The sequence below is a fragment of the Saimiri boliviensis genome, chromosome 8 (genome assembly GCF_048565385.1).
Source record: "Saimiri boliviensis isolate mSaiBol1 chromosome 8, mSaiBol1.pri, whole genome shotgun sequence".
In the NCBI taxonomy this organism is placed as follows: Eukaryota; Metazoa; Chordata; class Mammalia; order Primates; family Cebidae; genus Saimiri; species Saimiri boliviensis.
In genome coordinates this window covers 59,397,935-59,419,345 of record NC_133456.1, presented here as the reverse complement: position 1 = coordinate 59,419,345, position 21,411 = coordinate 59,397,935, and the positions used below count along the sequence as shown (strand labels likewise).

Below are 21,411 nucleotides of genomic sequence, written 5' to 3'. Positions count from 1 at the left end.
TGTCACCACCAAACTAATTGTATAAAAACCAGTGTGGGTTGCCAGGTGCAGTGGCTAACGCCTGTAATCTCAGCACTTTGGGAGGCCAAGGCAGGTGGATCACTTGAAGTCAGGAGTTTGAGACCAGCCTTGTCAACATGGTAAAACCCCATCTCTACTAAAAATACAAAAATTAGCCAGGCATGGTGGCATGTGCTTGTAATCCCAGCTACTCGGGAGGCTGAGGTGAGAGGATCACTTGAACCGAGGAGGCAGAGGTTGCAGTGAGCTGAGATTGCACAGCTGCACTCCTGCCTGGGAGACAGAGTGAGACTTTGTCTCAAAAACAAACAAACAAAAACAGTGTGATTTTTTTCTGACCGGGCAGGTTCTTCCCTCCATGTAGATCTGTGCTCAGGAGAAATGAGATGTGAGATAAACTCAAGGCAGCTGTATGCACTCACTCATTTGTGTCCTTATTACCTCTGTTCTTTGCACTGTTGGTTGGCTTGGCAGTAAACTGAAGTGAAAGCATCCTAAACAGCATCCAAATCGTCTCTTTTTTTGTTTTGTGTGTTTGTTTTAAGGTCAGGGCTTACTCCGTCACCCAGGCTGGAGTGCCATCGTGCAATCACAGTTCACTACAGCCTCAAACTCCTGGACTCAAGAGATCCTTCCACCTCAGTCTTCTGAGTAGCTGGGACTACAGGTGCGAGCCAGAGCACCCCGCTTGAGTATTATTTTTGCCAATTTTTGAATTTTAACCGGGCTTTGAAGTCTGGCACTGCTCAGCAGTGGATACACTTGACTACCAATGTCAAGTAGCTCTTTTCCATCTGTGGTCATTGATTTCCTCTAGGTCACACCTTCCCAACTTTGCTCCCAGAGAGAGAGAAAAAAAAAAAAAACTTTCTTCCCTTTGGTCTAATTCAGAAAATCCTGGAGTGGGGTTCTTGGAGCAGCTTCCATCCTTCCCTGCAAAAATGATGACGTGTTTCTACTGGAGCCAGTAGGGAAATAAGTAATTATCCAAAAGAATGGAGTAGTCTGCTCAGAAAAAGAGGAGGGTACTTGCTAGTCAAAACAGATATCTACCACTCCAGGAATATATGTCCATATTTTTCTTTTTGCAAACTTTTTTTAGGAGATGGGGTCTTGCTCTCTCACCCAAGCCGGAGTGCAGTGGCACAATCACAGCTCACCAAAGCCTTGAACTCCTGGGCTCAAGCGATCCTTTCCACTCTACTTCCTGACTAGCTAGGACTACAGGAGCATACCACTCACTGTACCTAGCTTCAGACTTTTATTTTGAGACCATTTCACACTTAAGGAAGAGTTGCAAGAATAGTAACCAAAAGATGCCAGTATTTACCAGTTTTTAACATTTGGCCACATTTGACTTTCTCCTTTCATATGTAAATTTTTTTCTGAGCCACTTCAGAATAAGTTACAGACTTGATACCTGTTTATCCCTAAATATTTCATTGTATAATTCCTAAGATCAAGGACATCGCCTATATGATCCTATTACAAAGAACACACTCAGAAAATGTAACATTGAACCTGTAGTATTTATTATCTAATATACAGTCCAGTTGTCCCAATAATGTCCTTGTAACGTTTCCTCCTGATCTGGGGTAGCATGCTGAATTTAGTTGTTATGATTCTTCAGTCTCCTTTACATTGGAAACTCTTTTTGGGATTCATCATATTGACATTTTGGAAGAGTATGAGCCAGATTTTTTTTTTTTTTTTTTTTTTTTTTTTTTAGATGGAGTTTCACTCTTCTTGCCCAGGCTGGAGTTCAAAGGTGCTATCCCATCTCACTGCAGCCTCTACCTCCCAGGTTCAAGAGATTTTCCTGCCTCAACCTCCCAAGTAGCTGGGATTATAGGCACATGCCACCACACCTGGCTAATTTTTGTATTTTTAGTAGAGATGGGTTTTCACCATGTTGGTCAGGCTGGTCTCAAACACCTGATCTCAGGTAATCCACCCACCTCAGCCTCCCAAAGTGCTAGGATTACAGGTGTGAGCCACCACACCCAGCCAAGCCAGATGTTTTATAGAATATCCCTCAGTTTGGATCTATCTCGTGGTTCCTCATGAATGGCTCTAGTAATGCATTTTTGACAAGAGTACTACACTGTGATGTGCAGGAGCCAGCTTGTACCACCTCATGAGAGCCAATTCTCACATCTCTTTCAGACTCCATGTTCTGTGATGTTATATGCGTAGCTTGAAATCAGCCATGGTGGGAGTCTTTACACTGCTGACATCAACTAATGCTACAAATCAGACCTTTCCCAGCCCCTAATTTCCAGTTGTGAAACATTTTCATTTCACCTGATAGGTGGGGTTCTGTCCTTCTCCATGCATATCTTACAATCAGGAGGCTTATGAAGCTGTTCTGTCCTGTGATTGGCCGTATCTCATCACAGGGTTAAGATGGTATGTGTCAGCTTCCCCTTGGAAGAGTAACTGTTTTCCCTTTTGTGACTAATAAGTACTCTAGGGAGAGGTATTTGTGATTACGTAAATATCCTGTCCTGTTTCTCATCCAACTTTCACTCAAAAGTTGCGGGTTTTTTATTTTTTGTTTTTGAGACAGGATTTTGCTCTGTTGCCCAGGTTGAAGTGCAGTGGCGTGATCATGGCTCACTGCAGCCTCGACATCCCAGGCTCAAGCCATCCTCCCACCTCAGCCTACGTAGTAGTTGCAGTAGAGACACGAGCCACCACACCCAGTTAAGTTTTGATATATTGTAGAGCAGGGTTTCACTATGCTGCCCAGGCTGATCTCAAATGCCTGAGCTCAAGCAATCCCCCCACCTCGGCCTCCCCAAGTGCTGGGATTATGTGTGTGAGCCATGGCACCAGACTTCAATAGATGGTTTTTATCTATTGAGGATTATTGCCTGAATCAGTTAGTACTAGGAGAGGTACAATGGTAATTTTCTTTCTTTTTCATTTCTTCTACATTTATGTGTTGGTATTCTACAAGTTAATTTTAAAGGCTTATCCTTAAAATAGGTAATTAATAGTAGACTTGGAAACAAACTGAGGTGTTCCAGTAGTTTCTCAAGTATGTCTAAATCCTAAGTATTTGTGACCACAGTATTAATATTCATTGCTATAGTGCAGATAAGTTTCCATGAAGTTCTGCATCCATATGGGAAGAGCAGAATAGTCTTAAGAAATAATTTCCCACTCTACTTTGAGAGTGTATGTGGATAACATACAGTCCCAGCAACAGTGGAGGTAGCATTGGATTCATTTTTCCATAGCCTCTCCTGCTTCCAGTTTTTACCAGAAACATAACTTTGGAGGACTCCCAATGAGACATTTGTACTGGGGTCATAAAAAGTTAACTAGTGCATGGTAGAGTGGAAAGAGCACCAGACAGGGAGTCCAGAGTCGCCATGTTCAAGGGGATTGGATATTACACTGCATCTTCCTGATCCTCATTGCCTATCATCTGAAAAAAAAAAAAAAAAAAGTCATATTTTTACTAAGTTCCATTTCCAGCCCCAAAACTGTCTTTGATTCTGTTCTCCTACTTGCAAATCAGAACCTGAATTTTACCTCATTAGGCTGGTGTCTTGGTCAACTGAGCCAAGAAGCCAAGGACAAAAATGAGATGTCCTGTGTGGCACCTGAAACCAGTGACCTACTGGTTAAATTTATAATCCAGCTAAATTAGCCATGAGGGTGTGGCACCAGGACTTGATACTGTTTCATATTACTTTTGTACATTCAGCCACATCATCTGACTCACTTCTCTGGTTCTCTTTGTTGATCCATGACAGTCATGGAAACCCACTAAAGGATCCCATTACCTCTCTCTTTGAGGAGATCCCTCTCTCAAATGTTGGCTTGCCTGGTACCTATAAGGTTACCTCTGTTGCCATGGTTGGGAGTAAAAGAAATGTTCTGTCCTGGGCAGACCTCACTTCCAAAACAGCTTTTATACTTCAGCCTTGAAATACTGGAGTTCTTTATGATTCTTAATTTAATTTCACCAAATGAAATTGCAGAGTACCGGGCAAATAGTGGTACACTTGATTGATGTATTATTTAGTAAATGCCGTGAATGAGTCAAAGAACGTTGGCAGTCAGTATTAAAACTCAGTATTTGTTGCCTGGGATTTCTAGAACAGTGGTTGTAAATGGAAGGTATGGTGAGGGCTGAGACTTTTAAAAGAACATGGCCTTTGCCAGAGCATGTGTTCTCTTCTCTTCCTGGAACAAGATATTGCTAGACCCCACTCCTTCACCCCCTTCTCACCCTCCACCAGAACTGTATTGAGGCCACTTGTGTAGGTGGAAAAGTCCACAGGTGAGTTGGATATTTGCTTCCCACTCTTCTGGAGCTGTCTGAGCCTGGTGCTTGTCTTGCTCAGTTCCTCACTTCAGCATTTTTAATACTTAATAACCCTTCTAAAGCAAACAATTATTTGGCAGCTTCCCTAAGAATATCTCCTATAGGATTTTCTGTCTGTCTGATGAACTTCCATTTACTAAATTGAAAAGTTGTTGTCTGAAATGTTTTTCGGGGGACAAGCTTAAGGTTCTGATGAGGCAAAGGGGGGTCATGGGGTGTCAGAGGAGTTGGCAGTAATTTTCAATTTACTTAATTCATCTTTAGTGTTTTTGCCATCTTAAGTAATTTTTCTTCTCTTAAGATTTTAAGACATGTTTGGCTTTGAGTTCCTGCCGAATTTCAAACCCAATGATGTTTTTGAGTTCTCCTGTCAGTCCTCCTCCCTTTGCCATAAGTTTCTTTTTCTTTGAACTAAGGAATGCAGACTTTCTAAAATTTAATCTTGATCAACACCCACCTCACCTGTTGGATGAACCACCTCACATCTTTCACCAGATTAGAAAACCACCGTCTCTTCCCTGAAAGGCAGAGGGCAGTTGATTTCTACAATCAGCCTGGCTTCCCTTTGATTTTGTAATCTGTTTCTAGCAATTATGGATGAGCTTTGCATTCCAAGACTCTGGGCCTGTCAGCTTTTGAGGCAAAAAACTTTGAAGCAGATCCTCTGTCTCGGGTTTCAGAAGGGCGGCCTTTGCGTTAGAGGATGAAATTCATTTGTTTTCCTCTTGTTGTAATATAAAGGAAACATGAATAATTATCACTGCTGAGAACACCCCGGGGCTTTTATTTGCTCATTTTATTTTGCGAGTTTTAAAATAATTATTGTTTGTTTTTGAGAACCCTCATCAAATCACGTGGAAACCTGAAAGAAAAGCACAATCCTTTCAGAAATCCTCACTGAGCGTAACAATCTCTGGAAACTGTCTATTGTATATTTACTTTAAAATGACTTAGTCTTCCCATTGATGCACTTGGTATAACTAGGAAACACTCCAACTCAGATCTAAGAGGTAGAAAGGAGGAAGAAAGAATGCAGGGCAATTCCCAGGAATTCCATGTTCTTAAACGCTGTGCACGTTCAAGTACTAATTATACAGGACTTAGGCAAGAAGCCGGTTATGTGAAATTGTTTCTGCATATGTTAAAACTTACAAGCTAACATTACCACTAAAACCTTTTTTAAAAATAAAGATCCCTTGTGGCCAGGCACGGTGACTCACACCTGTAATCCCAGAACTTTGGGGGGATCAAGACTGGAGGATCACCTGAGGTGAGAGTTCCAGACCAGCCTGACCAACATGGAGAAATTCCATCTCTACTAAAAGTACAAAATTAGCTCGGTGTGGTGGCACATGCCTGTAATCCCAGCTCCTCGGGAGGCTAAGGCAGGAGAATCACTTGAACCTGGGAGGCAGAGGTTGCAGTGAGCTGAGATCATGCCATTGCACTGTAGCTTGGGCAACAACAGCAAAACTCCCTCTCAAAAAATAAATAAATAAAATAATAATAATAAAGATCCTTCTATACCATTCATTGTTGTAATATTATATGGTTCAGTAATATTTACATGTTATCACCACAATTTAAAACACATTAAGTGCACATGAGTATTATTGATAGAAACTATACTCCTTCCACACATACCTAGTATCCCTAATGGGCTACTGAAAAAGTGGTTTTTTGAAAAAGTGGTGTTTTTTTTTTTTTTTTTTTTTTTTTTTTTTTTTTTTTTTTTTTGGTAGAGATGAGGTCTCTCTATGTTACCCAAGCTGGTCTTAAACTCCTGCCCTTAAGTGATCCTCTGCCCTCAGCCTCCCAAAGTATTGGGATTACAGCCATGAGCCACTGTACCAGTCCCTGAAAAAGCATTCTTTATCAAGGCCTAGAATTCCAATTTTTCTTTGGGGTTTTGAAGGATGAAAAAAAAAAAAAAGATGGAAAAATGATAAAGTAGAGTTCCTCAAACTTCAGCATAAATCAACAGAATTTTAGTCTTCAAAGCATTTGCTGAAACTGATTTTTAAGGCCTCATGTTTTATCTATAATAGTACAAATATGAACTCAACAATGTGCCATTAACACAGAAGTGAATATAAATTTGTAATAATATTTGCATTGTGTTTATACTGGGGTAACCGTACTACAACACAGAGAAAAAAAAATTATTCCAGGAAAACACTCAACAAATGAATCTAGGAAATTGCAGAGTGGTTAAAAATGAATTTGCAGACATAAAAATTGTTCATTTAGAAGTTGTCTGAATGTTTAGCCTCAAAGTCATTCCCGTTTCTTCCTGAATACTGCTCTCTAAACAAAATCCCTTACCACAGCTAGCTACTTAAAACACACACACACACACACACACACACTCACTCACTCACTCAGTGGTTCACACACACACACACACACACACACACACACACAGTGGTTTCCCCTTAATCCTCAGTGAGTCTCTCAACACCCCCCACTTTCCCCGGCAATGGTATGATCTGCATTTCATCGTAAACTGGAGGTGCCAAGCTGTGACAGCTTCCTCAACTTCAGACCATTTGCTACAACCTAGGACAGCCCCATGGTCAATGATGCTTTCCTTTTCCTCCAACAGGGGCAAATCGAAGTAGACAGCGAAACCATCTTCAAGTTAGCAGCGTTTATTTTACAGGTAAGACTGGACAAACTGCCTCTTAGCAGCTAGTTCCCTTGTGTTTGTTTTTGTTAACTGCCTGCAACTCTGAAACTTTTGCATGGACCAGTACCTGCTGGATGTTTAAGCCAGTTAGTTGTTTGCCAATGAAAAAATGTGAGCCATCGTCTTCTGCTTTTAGAATAGTTTGCATGAGCTACAATGTGGTATTGTGTGTCTCAAAGAAAAATGATATTTAGACTGCTCTGAAGGAAAAGCGTTAAAACCATATTCCTGGAAGAGCTCCCTGGGATACTTGAATTTGGGAGACAGCAGTTGTTACAACAGCTGTAATTTTCTTGTAAATTTAGTAACTTTTATATACATTTTCTTGGGGTCCGGTAAAAAAGTCCTTTAGTTCTTAAAGGCATTAGTCTGTTTCTATGCTGGTTTAAAAAGTAAAAAGAAAACAAATAGTATGTGTTGGTTTACCTGTATTGTAGTTTAAAAGGTCTTCCTCCAGTCTAAAAAGTGTGCCACTTGAATGAAAAGCATTATCATGGGATCTTAAAAACGTACAGCGGGAAATAATTATGTGTGCTTTTTCACATACTGCATATATATTTGCTTCTTTTGTAAAGAATAAGGAACAGTCCCAACAGGACAGTCAGTGTTTTCCTGCCAATGCCTAATTCTTCTTATGGCTACAGGGAGAGTGTTCCTGAGAAACACTCTTCAAAACAAAACTCAGGGACTTTAAGAGGGGAAAGTAATAAAGATAAAACTCATTTAGCTTAACAAAAATACATATTGATCAACTCTATTTGTTTTTGTTTGTTTTTTTTAGGAAGCCAAGGGAGATTATACCAGGTAATGATTTTCTTTTCTAATATTACTATGCAAAATAACCCTCGGTTCTATGCTGTTATTTTAAATAACAATGGATACAAAATCAAAGGGAAGTTGATCTCTGAGGCAGGAGACTGAGATCTCTTTGCTCTTCAAATAGAGACCTATTCTTTTTGTGAATGAATCAGGGAATTACGCTTTCTTACAGTTTTTTGAGCCAGAATGACAGCGAATTGTAACCAGAAGCTCTCCACAGTTCTGTTTTCTGTCATCTGTTAATTAGTGAGATGAAGAAATCTATAAAAAGCTTTGATAGCTTCTGCTGATTAAAAAAGAAAAAAACTTACAATAATCTTGTGTTTGAAGAGTTATAACGTATGCACAAAAAGATTAAATCCATCAGCTGCTTAGTTAAGGGATTAATAGGGGTTTTCTTTCACAGCTGCCCCAAAGGGGCCTCACCCTTCATACACTTGACCTAACAGTTGTATTGTTGCTGCGGAGACACTTGCTGGTTCTAACTGCCTCACTGGCCACATGCACAGAGTATTTATATTCGAATTCACCCTCTCTACCTGCTTCATTCTGTCCTTTTAATGCAATAGTTGGAGTGTACAAACGATTAAAGGGTGGAGGCTGTGCTTCCCTCTGTAGGCCTATGATCCCTTTGAAAGTCCAGCTTCTACAATGTTAATGTTCCACTCGGGATAGACGTTACTCGTAGATTATTTACAGATCACCTAGCACCCGTTCCCAGCCAAGCCTTTGAATAATGCGCCACATAATGGACTAACAAAATAATGCCTTCCAATCTTGACAATTTCCAGTTACGGAGTTGTGCTTCACTTCAGAAACTCCCAACATTCTCCTCATCTGCCCATTTGGTTTGGTAGAATGTTCAAGGATTCCACTTAAAACACCATGATTCCTCACCACAGTATCTCATCATTTCTGTTTTGTGCTGTGTATGTGTGTGTGTATTTACATTTTTCTATGTTAAGAAATTATGAAAATCAAACATCAGTTGTTTTTAATGGGCTGAAAAGGTCAGGAGATTAAAAATGAGGATAAAGTAGTTTATAGATCATTAGTATCATTAAAGGCTCATGCCTGAAGCCTAGCGTGGTGGCTCACGCCTGTAATCCCAGCACATTGGGAGGCAGAGGTGGGAAGATTACTTGAGGCCAGGAGTTCCAGACCAGCCTGGCCAACATGGTGAAATCCTTTCTCTATTAAAAATATATAAAAATTATGAGATTGAACATAATCGGGAGAGAATAAAATAAATAAATAAATAAATTTATAAATAAAAAGTAGCTGTACATAGTGGCAGGCACCTGTAATCCCAGCTACTCGGGAGGCAGAGGCAGGAGAGGCTTGAACCTCGGGAGGCAAAGGTTGCAGTGAGCCGAGATCATGCCATAGCACTCCACCCTGGGTGATGGATGAAGTGAGACTCTGGCTCAAAAAAAAGCTACTATGTTTGTACTGTTGTCTTTCCCAGAGAAGCCACATTTCCTTGGAATATCAGATATGCAAAGAACACAGTCATTTATGGGGGTGATTTTTAAAAAACAACCCTAGATTTAAAAAATCATATGGAGGTGATTCTGAAGTCAAGTTGTAAATGAGGGGTTCAGGGCCCAAAAACTCACGCTCGGTGGTCTGTGGATTGCTGCTAATCCACCTTCCCCTGCTTAGCCCCAGTCAAGCCTCTGACTGACACCCTCTGAGCCTCAGTCTCCTGATCAGTAAAATGGTGCCTTTCCCATAAAACTGTTGTGAGAATTAAATGTATGTAAACATTGCCCAGGACACATCTGGCATATAGCAAGTGCTCTCTACCCTTTGGCTCTTACTATTAACTTAGTCATTATTATCCTCATTACCATTATCCTGGTCTCTTAGCTACCTCTGATGAGACTTTTGAGACTAAGGTTGGTCTGAAGAAGCTGTACTAACCTATAGTTGTGGGGGAGGTGGAGAATAGAAAAAGAAAGGTGAATTTCACAAAGGGATCTTAGGGAAGATCCCTTGCCTGAGGCAAAGGAAGGCTTAAAAGGGACAGTCCTTCAATTGTTCAAACATTTTAGCCCTAGGACATCAATGTTGGTGAGTTAATTCTGGGCAAGTCCGGTCCAGACCTCTACCTTCACTTGAGCCTCTTCCTGGTACTTTTCCTGAGTGATCACAGGTCTGAAGTGGCGCACACTGTTTTGAAATTGTCCAAACTACACTAAGTGGTGGAGAAAGTGTGGGACTGGAAATCAGGCAGACTGGCAGCATTCCTCTGAGTGGACACTTAACCCTTTCTGAGCCTTGGGGTTAATGAAAACAATAGCTTTGCAGGTTGATTTTGAGGAGACGTGGGAGCACTTTGGAAATTATCACGTTTTTCCTATCTGATCTTCTCCTCCCCTGAATAGAAAGGATATGTTTTTCCGCCAAAGTTTTATTCTCTTTGTTTTTGTTTTTGTTTACTTTTGAGACAGAGCCTTGCTCTGTGTCACCCAGGCTGGTGTGCAGCTGCGCGATCTCAGCTCACTATAACCTCCACCTCCGGGCTCAGTCAGTTCTCTCATCTCAGCCTCCTGAGTGACTGGGACTACAGGTACACACCATCACACCTGGCTAATTTTTGTATTTTTTGTAGAAACAGGATTTCACCATGTTACCCAGGCTGGTCTCAAACTCCTGGTCTCAGCTATCTTTCTGTGTTGGCCTCCCAAAGTGCCGGGATTATAGGTGCAAGCCACTGCACCCTACCTTGTTATAAAACTCTTTTTAAAAAAGCAAGTGCTGGGCACGATGGCTCAAGCCTGTAATCCCAGCACTTTGGGAGGCTGAGGCGGGTGGATCACCTGAGGTCAGGAGTTCGAGACATGCCTGGCCAACATGGTGAAACCTGGTCTCTGCGAAAAATAGAAAAATTAGCTGGGCATGGTGGCATATGCCTGTTGTCACAGCTACTTGGAAGGCTGAGGCAAGAGAATTGCTTGAACCCAGGAGGCGGAGGTTGCAGTGAGCCAAGAGGGTGCCACTGCACTCTGTCCCAGATGACAGAGCAAGACTCTGTCTCAAAAAAAAAAAAAGAAAGAAAGAAAGAAAATCAGGCAAGGCCAGGTGCAACCTGTAATCCCAGCATTTTAGGAGTCCGAGATGCGTGGTTGAGGCCAGGAGTTTGAGACCAACCTGGGCAACGTGGCAAAACCCTGTCTCTACTAAAATTAAAAAGTTAGCTGTACATGGTGGCACACATCTTTAACACCAGCTACTGGGGAGGCTAAGACACGAGAATTGCTTGAACCCAGAGGTGGAAGTTGCAGTGAGCTGGAGAGCACACCACTTCACTCTAGCCTGGGCAACAGAGCAAGACTGAAAAAAAAAAAAAAAAAAAAAAAAAGGAAAAAAAAAAAGAAAAAGAAAGAAAGAAAGAAAAAAGAAAAGAAAAGAAAGGCAAAATAAAATACCATGGAAGGAAGGAAGGAGGAAAGACAGAAGGAAGGGAGAAAGGGAGGGACGGAGGGAGTCAGGCAAAATAAAATACCATGAGGCAATGTTGTAGTGGTTAGAGCAAAGACTGGAACCAGACAGCCTGATTCAAATGGCAGGCTGCTGCTTATTACCTGTGTAATCTTGAATGAGTTACTTAAAATCTCCAAACCTGTTTCTTCATCTGTAAGATGGGACTTACAATTATAATACACACTCCATAGGATTGCTGTGAGGATTAAATGAATTAATACTGCATTTATAAAGTACTCAGAACAGTTCCTGGAATCCATCTTATTTTATCAAATTGATGGACATGATGGACTCCACTGTTGTTACAAATATTACTCGTTTCCCATATAAATAATGGGAAAATATATGTTCATCACGACATTATTTGTATTAGCTTTTTCCCCCCATAAAGCTAATATAAATAAAACCATGATGGTGCCGGGCGCGGTGGCTCAAGCCTGTAATCCCAGCACTTTGGGAGGCCGAGGCGGGTGGATCACGAGGTTGAGAGATCGAGACCATCCTGGTCAACATGGTGAAAACCCGTCTCTACTAAAAGTGCAAAAAATTAGCTGGGCATGGTGGCACGTGCCTGTAATCCCAGCTACTCAGGAGGCTGAGGCAGGAGAATTGCCTGACCCCAGGAGGCAGAGGTTGCGGTGAGCCGAGATCGCGCCATTGCACTCCAGCCTGGGTAACAAGGGCGAAACTCCGTCTCAAAAAAAAATAAAAATAAAAAAATAAAAAAATAAATAAAACCATGATGAACATCTACTTGTATTTAGTTTTAGTCTTGCTTTGTCACCCAGGATGGAGTGCAGTGACGCAATCTCGGCTCACTGCAACCTCTGCCTCTCAGGTTCAAGCAATTCTCCTGCCACAGCCTCCTGAGTAACTGGGATTACAGGCACACACCACCATGCGCAGCTAATTTTTGTATTTTTAGTAGAGACAAGGTTTCACCATGGTGGCAAGGCTGGTCGCGCACTCCTGAACTGAAGTGAGCTGCCCACCTCAGCCTCCCAAAGTGCTGGGAATTTTTTTGACACAGAGTCTCGCTCTGTCTCCCAGACTGAAGTACAGTGGCACCATCTTGGCTCACTGCAATCTCCGCCTCCTGGCTTCAAGCAATTCTGCTTCAGCCTCCCAAGCAGCTGGGACTACAGGCATTGAGACTCTGTCTCAAAAAAAATAATAAAATATAGATAAACAAACACTGACCAAAATATGTCCCCAAATGCCTTCCTTGGCAAAGTGGCTTTTTCAGTTAAAACAGTGACTGAACACCTAATTCTTAAGGTAACTCTGTTCCACTCCTTGTAAATACCCACCTCTTTCTTGAATTGAGCATATCCAAAGCTGACCTCACCAACAGCCTAGCCTCCAAACCAGTTCCTCTTCCACTGTCTCCCTTTGAGACAGCTCCATTCTGTCTTGAATGCTCTCTGAGGATTTCCCCTTTCTCTTCCCACCTTTTTCCACCTATCAGACAGCTCTTTCCTTCTGTTGATCAGTACCACAGCTTTCTCAGCCCTCATTCCCCACCCCACTCAGCCTGACTGTAAAAGCGTGTGTGTGTGTGAATTATGCGTTGAGCTAATAATTATTACGGTGTTATTTTATTTAATTTATTATTTTTTGAGATGAAGTCTCACTCTGTCGCCCAGGCTCGATCTTGGCATGATCTTGGCTCACTGCAACCTCCACCTCCCGGGTTCAAGCGATTCTTGTATCTCAGCCTTCTGAATAGCTGGGATTACAGACGAGCACCACCACGCGGCTATGTTTCGCATTATTAGTAAAGATGGTTCACCACATTGGCCAGGCTGGTCTCGAACTCCTGGCCTCAGGTGACCCGCCCATCTAGGTCTCCCAGAGTGCTGGCATTACAGGCATGAGCCATTGAACCTGCCCTACAGTGTTATTTTAAATGTCCATGTCTGATTTCATTCAGTCCTACCACAATAGCTATTATCTCCATTGAACAAAGAAATATATGTAAAATTTAGGCCCAAAGAGATTGTCACATTGCTGGTGAATTCTCAGATCTGTTCTGATTCTGCCACACACTACTGCCTGCACATAACCTCCAGTTACCTTCCTAAGACATAGATTTGATCATTGTTGTTTATTTCTAAAAATATCTTAGTTTCTCACTGCACACAGACACCTGCTTGCCAGCGCCCCAACCTGGTGTTCAAGGCCATACTTGGTCGGCATTACACATTTAATCTTCCATTCTCTGTGGTGCATACTCCTTAGTATCTATCTGCTCCTGCCTCTCTTCCTTTTTTCTCTACATAGCCCATGCTATCTGCCTTCATAGCTTTACTCAAACTTTTCTTCCTAGAATGCCTTTAAAAGCAACACTCCTCCCCTTTTTATTTTGCTTCCTGCCGTGTTTCCTTCAGAGTATTTTAGGTTAACATTATCATAACCAGTTGGAAACTCTGCTCTCTGAAAGTTAATTAAAATAGTGGAGTGAGGACTTCCATTTTCTTTAAATAGCTGACAGTCTGAATTTCCAAGTCAGCCTTTAAACTGCAAAGATAACAGGCTACTTGGGTAACACAACACAGACAAACAGAGAATTCCTGAAAGCTGACACCACGAGGAGGCAAGGCTTTATCACCCAGCTGCCAGCCACAAATGAGTTTGTAAAAGCAAAGCTTTTTTTTTTTTTTTTTTTTTTTCCCCACTTTTGAGAGGTGGAAGTTACCAAGTAACTATGTGATTAGGGTGCTTCTACTTACGAGTGACTACATTTTGCAATTCAGTGCCAGGTCAGAATAAGAGTATATTAACACCCAGCTTCAAGTGGGAAGGGAATATTCACAATTTACAGCCTTGCTACATAAATGCAGCTGTTTCCCATGGGAAAGAAATTTCTTTGCATCACCCAGAGAGGAGTTAACGAAGGGAGGAAAAAAACACTTTCAAGAAATTTGCCTGTTAGTTCTTTTTTTTTTTTTTGAGATGGAGTCTCACTCCATCACCCAGACTGAATTGCAGTGGCGTTATGTCGGCTGACTGCAACTTCCACCTCCCAGGTTCAAGTGATTCTTCTGCCTCCGCCTCCAGAGTAGGTGGGACTACAGGCATGTGCCACCACACCCAGCTAATTTTTGTATTTTTAGTAGAGACGGGGTTTTACCATATTGGCCAGGCTGGTTTTGAACCCCTGACCTCGTAATCCACCAGCTTTGGCCTCCCAAAGTGCTGGGATTACAGGCGTGAGCCACTGTGCCTGGCTCCCCCTTAGTTCTTACACTTCTGGAGCAATTAAAGCTCTAAAATCTAATTCCTGGCTGGGTGCAGTGGCTCATGCCTGTAATCCTAGCACTTTGGGAGGCCGAGGCAGGCAGATCACCTGAGGTCAGGAGTTCAAGACCAGGTTGGCTAACATGTATTTTTTGTACTAAAAATACAAAAAAATTAGCTGGGCATGGTGGTGCATGCCTGTAATCCCAGCTACTCAGGAGGCTGAGGAAGGAGAATCGCTTGAATCTGGTAGGCAGAGGTCGCAGTGAGCTGAGACTGTGCAATTGCACTCCAGCCTGGACAAGAAGAACGAAACTCCATTTCAAAAAAAAAAAGAAAGAAAGAAAGAAGAAAAATCTAATTCCATTTTCAAAGGCTTTCACGTCAATTATAGTCATAAAAATATCATCTTCCATGGACAAGGCACTATGCTGAGTACTCAATGGAATCAATGGGGAGGTTATGGTGAAGAGAGGAGCTTTGGAACTTAACTGCCTGGATTCAAATCCAGGCCCCGTCACTTGCTATGTACCTGTGGGTAGCTTGCCCAGCCTCTCTAGAACCACCTATTTGTCTCAGTAAATGATATTTAGCATGGTTGCTGTTATTAATATGTTTAATCCTAACAGCAACCCTGTGATGGTTGGCACTGTCATTGTCCCCATTTTATACACAGGAAAATTGTGCTTTGTAACTGTTAAGTAGCTTACTATTTAGGTCACATAGCTAGATGGTGGCAAATTAGGGCTCTAGACCACATGCACTTTACCACTGTTAGAGGTTTCTTTTTTCTTTTTTTTTTTTTTTTTTTTTTTGAGATGGAATCTTGCTTTGTGCCCAGGCTGGAGTGCAGTGGAGCTTACTGCAGCCTTCGCCTCCCAGGTTCAAGCAATTCTCGAAATTAGCCACCATGCCTGGCTAACTTCTTGTATTTTTAGTAGAGATGGGGTTTCACTACATTGGCCAGGCTGATCTCGAATTCCTGACATCAGGTAATCCACCCACCTCAGCCTTCCGAAGTGCTGGGATTACAGGCATAAGCCATCACGCCTGGCTTAATTTTTATTATTTTTACTAGAAACAGGGTGTCTCTATGTTGGCCAGGCTGGTCTCGAACTTCTGATCTGTCAGCCTCTGCCTCCCAGAGTGTTGGGATCACAGGCGTGAGCCACTGTGCCCAGCCAGTTTCTTTTTTTGCATTCCAACACAAATTTGTAAGAATTATTACCTTCCTGGCCAGCAGAGTAAAGAAGGTTTACTTGACAGAAATGGAGCACTTCTGTCTTATTTCAGGCCAGGCCTTTGATGAATCAACAAAACACTTTTGTGGGGGGGAAAAAAATCTTGAGAAGCGATTTTCCTCTCTACGATACTTGGTTAAAAGTTAAACAAAGTTCCCCAAGTTCTCCTGGCTAAGTTTTCAATCTGCTGGTAAGCCCTGTGAATCTTCCAGAACAGCAGCATTTTCCACACTTACTTCTTCCTGATGTCAAAGCATCTTGCTGGACCACCCGCTCTATGAACCACAGGATCAGAGTAGGAGTCAGCCCTCTGCATTTCACAGCTTAAGTATTTTGCATTTCAAAACGCTTTGCATTTCACAGCTTAAAAACACTTGATACAACTAAATGAACACAAAAAAACCCAAGTTTCACCTTAACACATCTTTAGACAGCTACTAACACCACAGCGGATCAATCCTATGCAGGAAGTAACGCTCTTAACCCATTTGAGTTATCAGTTTCTTTTTCTACTGGAGTGGACCAGGCCATTAGCACCCATCGCAGCTACTTGGTCCTGAAATAATACTCAGCATACTTGGCCTCTTCAGGTAGAGGCTGACTGAGACATGGGCATGCGTGGAATTCAGTGGGAATAGAAAGTAGCATGACATGATCTACTTCCGCTTCTCAAAGCGCACGCTATCCAGAATCTACGGGAGCTGTGGAACAACACTATGGGGGTAGAATTCTACATTCCCTCATTGATAAGCATTTCCATGCCTTTTGGTTTGGTTCTGGAAACGCAGTAAGTGATAACATAACACATAGCAATACAGTCTTGTTATCTGTGTTCACATGGCTAATGCGGTTAATCCATTTTTTTTGTGTGATCAGGAAAGACACATTGAATCACACATACAGGAAGAAGGATTAAAGAGTTGGGGCTTCAAGTTGACCATAAATAATTTTTCATTTGTCTAGTAGGAAGTTTCCCAGGAGAGAAGAACATTTCTTTGGCTTTCCATTATTTTGTAGGAAAACACTATTCTGTATTGATTGTGTTTTTTATGTGTCCTTTTGCTAATTCTAGATTTAAGAGTAAATTTTTTTAAATTGTACTAAAATATGCATAAAGTTTATAATCTCAAGCATGTATAAGTATAGTGTTTGGTAGTGTTAAGTAATGTTTATGTTAGTGTTTTGTTTTTTTGGGGGGGGCATGATTTTTGTTGTTGTTTTTATTTATTTATTTATTTATTTATTTATTTATTTATTTTTGAGACAGAGTTTTGCTCTGTCACCCAGGCTGGAGTGCAGTGGCGTGATCTTAGCTCACTGAAACCTCTGTCTGTCTCCTGGGTTCAAGGGATTCTCCTGCCTCAGCTTACCGAGTAGCTAGGATTACAGGCACAGGCCACCACGCCCAGGTAACTTTTTTTGTATTTTTAGTAGATTTGGGGTTTCACCATGTCGGCCAGGCTGGCCTTGAACTCCTGACCTCAGGTGATCTGCCCACCTCGGCTTCCCAAAGTGCTGGGATTACAGGCGTGAGCCACTGCGCCCGGCCATGTTCACGTTGTTGTATGGCCAATCTCCAGAACTTTTTCATCTTGGAAAAACGGAAACTGCACCATTAAACAGCTCCTCATTCACTCCTCTTGCAGTCCCTGGCCACCACCATTCTACTTTCTGTCTCTGTGAATTTGACAGGAGAAAACTGAAATATTTTTATTTTAAATATTTACAGATTTTCATGTTAACCTCCTTCCCAGCCTAAGTCATTCTTAGGGATGATATTTCTTCTACTTGGTATTAAAAGAATTGAAAGTTCAAAATCGACATGATCAGAGTCCTCAGGGAGCTGGCTGACGTTTAGAAAAATCTCTCATCACATTTTCATTCTCATTAGAAATTCCTTAGACCTAAAAACAAATAGCATGACAGTTGATCCCCATCAAGCATGCAGATGGGCAGAGTGATTGTCCCCTGTTACAAGTGAGGCCACAGACAAAAATGTAATAACAAAGGAATTCTAGATGAGCGGACACTGTGCTTCCCAGAAAACAAGCAAGTTTCCTGCTACAGGATGCATCTTTGGTAGACTGCTAATAAAAGGCTGACACCTATCCCGTGCATCAGTCATGATGTTGGAGGAGTGAGTTTCTAGGCTGAGCTTCCACTGGTTACCATAGACTTTGTCAAACCAAGCCTGAAACTTCTTACAACTGGGAACTTCGCAAGTTACTTCCAAAGTTCTTTTCCCAGGCGGTTTATTATAAACCCTTAGAGTCGCTGGATTTAGCAAATAAAAATATAGGATGCCCAGTTACATTTGAATTTTAGAATGAACAATGAAAAACTTTTTAGTATACGTATATTCAAAATATTAAATCTGCCAACTCTAACCTAGATCACCCCTTTGGGATTCTTCTCAATAGTAATAATCCACCACCAGTCTGGTAAGAGAGTGGTAGGAATAAAGCATTTGGTAAAATCTTTGGTTTATTATGCTACCATCAGAAAGGAAGGAACCCTTTTGTTATTTGAGGCAGGATTTTGCTCTGTCATCCAGGCTGGAATGCAGTGGCACGATCATGGATCACTGCAGATCATTTACCCTCTGGGCACAAGTGATCCTCCCATCTTAGCCTCCTGAGTAGCTGGGACTACAGGTGCACGCCCCTTATCTGGCTAATTTTTGTGTTTTCCTTAGAGACGATATTTCACCATATTGCCTAGGTTGATCTCAAACTCTTGGGCTCAAGCAATTTGCCCACCTCAGTCTCCCAAAGTGCTTGGATTATAGGCATAAGCTAGGAAGGAACACATTTATTGAACACAAGCAAGTGCCTTCGTCGCGTTCCACTGTAATATACCCAAGAATCCTATGCAATAGGTCATAGTTTTATATTCACATTTTTATAATATGGAAGCCCAGGCTCACAAAGGTCTAAGATCTTTGTGGTCTTTATCTAAGACCACAAAACTTCTAGCAACAGGGAGACCTGGGACTGAATGCAGTCCTAAAGGCCAAATCTTGAAAGGCCTAAAGCTGATTGGTTGGTTGGTAGGTTGGTCTTTTTAATTTTTTTCTAGATATGTACTGTACTACCAGCTCTAATAAAATGATGGGCAGCTAGGAGATCTTTCTAAATCTCAGTTTCTTTATCTGTAAATTAGAAAGAGTACCAACATCTTGAGGACTAAATGAGTTTGTGTAAGTAAAATGTTTCGTCTTATCACACACAGCAAGTGCCTAGGATGGCCTCCTTAAAAGCCCAAAGAAGATGGGTGGGGTGGCTCATGCCTGTAATCCTAGCACTTTGGGAGGCCAAGGCGGTCTGATTGCCTGAGCTTAGGAGTTTGAGACCAACCTAGACAACGTAGCGAAACCTCGTCTCTACTAAAAATAAGAAAAAATTAGACTAGGGTGGCCGTGCATGCCTGTAATCCCACATGCTCAGTAGGCTGAGGCAGGAGAATCGCTTGAACCCAGGAGGCAGAGGTTGCAGGGAGCCAAGATCCCGCCACTGCACACCAGCCTGGGCGACAGGGTGAGACTCTGTCTCAGCAAATTAATATATAATAAAACCCAAAGAATATCTTTTATTGTCTATGAAAGAGGAGCTGAGAGGCCTGAGGGAGCTGGGGAACAGAGGCAGTGTAGAAATGTATACTCACACCTGAACCCCCTTGAAGGCGTTAGAAATGCATGAAGCCTAGAAATGCATGCTCACACCTAAACCCCCATGAAGGCCTTCTTTGCATGCTCACATATGTACCCCTGTGAAGGAGCTTCTTAGTTAAGGATGGGCCAACAACTTCCCACCTCTCACAGAAACAGTGGGAGGCATCCCTAGCTTCGGCCAGAGGCCAGGAGAAAGGCTTATAGAATTCTTTCGGTTCTCACTTTTCACTCTGTAAAAGCTGCAACCTGACTTGGTTTAGGGTGTGATCAGTAAAGGTTTAAATGGAGTAAGGAGGAAATTCCAAATGTGGAAAGACGCTGTGGCTTAGGAGGGGAGGAGGGCACGGTCTGGCACAGCCAGCTGGGCGTTTCCCTTCCCGGCCCCTCCCTCTTCTTCCGCTCCTCCCTAGCTTTCCAATTCTCTCCTCTTCCTCTTCCTCCTCTTGTGCTCCGGCCGGCACTAGTCCAGAGAACAAACGTCTGGTCCTTTGGATCTGTTGCTGCCTCCTGTGGGAACTTCGGTAAGTCTTCAGCCTTCGGTGGGCCTCCTTTCTCCCATCTGTGCATTTAGGGGTTGGACCAGATGAATTCACCTTGCTTATCTGGCTGGGTGGAGCTGCTGTCTTTTAAGTTTAGTCTGGATGGGTAGAAAATGAGGACGGCTCTTTTAGCTCTTAGGCAATTAGCTCAGTCTGTCATCAGTTTTTCTGAACTAATTTGCGATAATCAGGAGTGGCATTAGGCTTTGAATGAACTTGAGCTCTAGCTTTCTGCCTTTGCATGTGATTGACTGTTAATGAAAGTGTGAGCTTGTTTCTTCTTTTCTTCATCCCATCCCAGGCCTTGGTATCCGCTAATAGTAACAGTTAACTCATCCAGGGTAGAGATCTTACTTTGAGCTTCTTGGGTTAGTATAAAAAGTGGGGCTTCAGGAATACCTTGTGTGATTTAAGGAGCCTCGCCGGGCGCGGTGGCTCAAGCCTGTAATCCCAGCACTTTGGGAGGCCGAGGCGGGTGGATCACGAGGTCGAGAGATCGAGACCATCCTGGTCAACAAGGTGAAACCCCGTCTCTACTAAAAATACAAAAAGTTAGCTGGGCATGGTGGTGCGTGCCTGTAATCCCAGCTACTTAGGAGGCTGAGGCAGGAGAATTGCCTGAACCTAGGAGGCGGAGGTTGCGGTGAGCCGAGATCGCGCCATTGCACTCCAGCCTGGGTAACAAGAGCGAAACTCCGTCTCAAAAAAAAAAAAAAAAAAGGAGCCTTAATTGATATATTGGACTTCTCACCTGTAGCAGTTTGGACTCCTTGTTTTAAGGTTCAAATTAAGGTTTAAAATGACTGGAGTCTGGTTTTGCAGCTCATGTAAAAGTGTTTTTTAAAAACTAAATTTGGGACCGGGTGAGGTGGCTCAGGCCTGTAACCCCAGCACTTTGGGAAATGTGGGGCGGGGGGGAGGGTGTGTCACTTGAGGTCAGGAGTTCCAGACCAGCCTGGCCAACAAGTTGAAACCCCATCTCTACTAAAAATACAAAAACCCAGGTGTAGTGGCAGGCACCTGTATTCCTAGCTACTTGGGAGGCAGGGGCAGGAGAATCGCTTGAACCCAGGAGGCAGAGGTTGTAGTGAGCTGAGATCGAGCCGCTGCACTCCAGCCTGGGCAACAGAGCCAGACTCCATCTCAAAAAAAAAAAAAAAAAAAAAAAAAAACCCAACAAAAAAGGCCTAAATTTGGTGTCCTTGCTACTAAGGGACAACTAGAGACTATGGTTGTTGTTTGGTTTGTTCTGGTTTGATTTGGTTCAAGAAACACTGATAACATGTTAAGTCTTGTTATCTATGTTCAGTTTCTTTGTGTGGTTAATCGAGTTTGGGGTTAATCCAGTTTGATCTAATTTA

The 21,411-nt window shown here is 42.4% G+C and overlaps 1 protein-coding gene across 6 annotated transcripts in view; it reads left to right on the top strand.

The window, feature by feature from the left end:
* Nucleotides 1–21,411, top strand: part of FRMD4B (FERM domain containing 4B) — a 362,743-nt gene that overhangs the window by 276,860 nt on the left and 64,472 nt on the right. For 4 of the 6 annotated variants that reach the window (XM_074404537.1, XM_074404536.1, XM_074404535.1 and 1 more), the window contains 3 exons: nucleotides 6,969–7,025; nucleotides 7,834–7,856; nucleotides 19,976–20,032. In XM_074404537.1, the coding sequence (XP_074260638.1) occupies nucleotides 6,969–7,025; nucleotides 7,834–7,856; nucleotides 19,976–20,032 (137 nt within the window). The remainder of the gene's footprint in view (nucleotides 1–6,968; nucleotides 7,026–7,833; nucleotides 7,857–19,975; nucleotides 20,033–21,411) is intronic. The other 2 variants (XM_010350118.3, XM_074404534.1) reach the window with 1 other exon arrangement.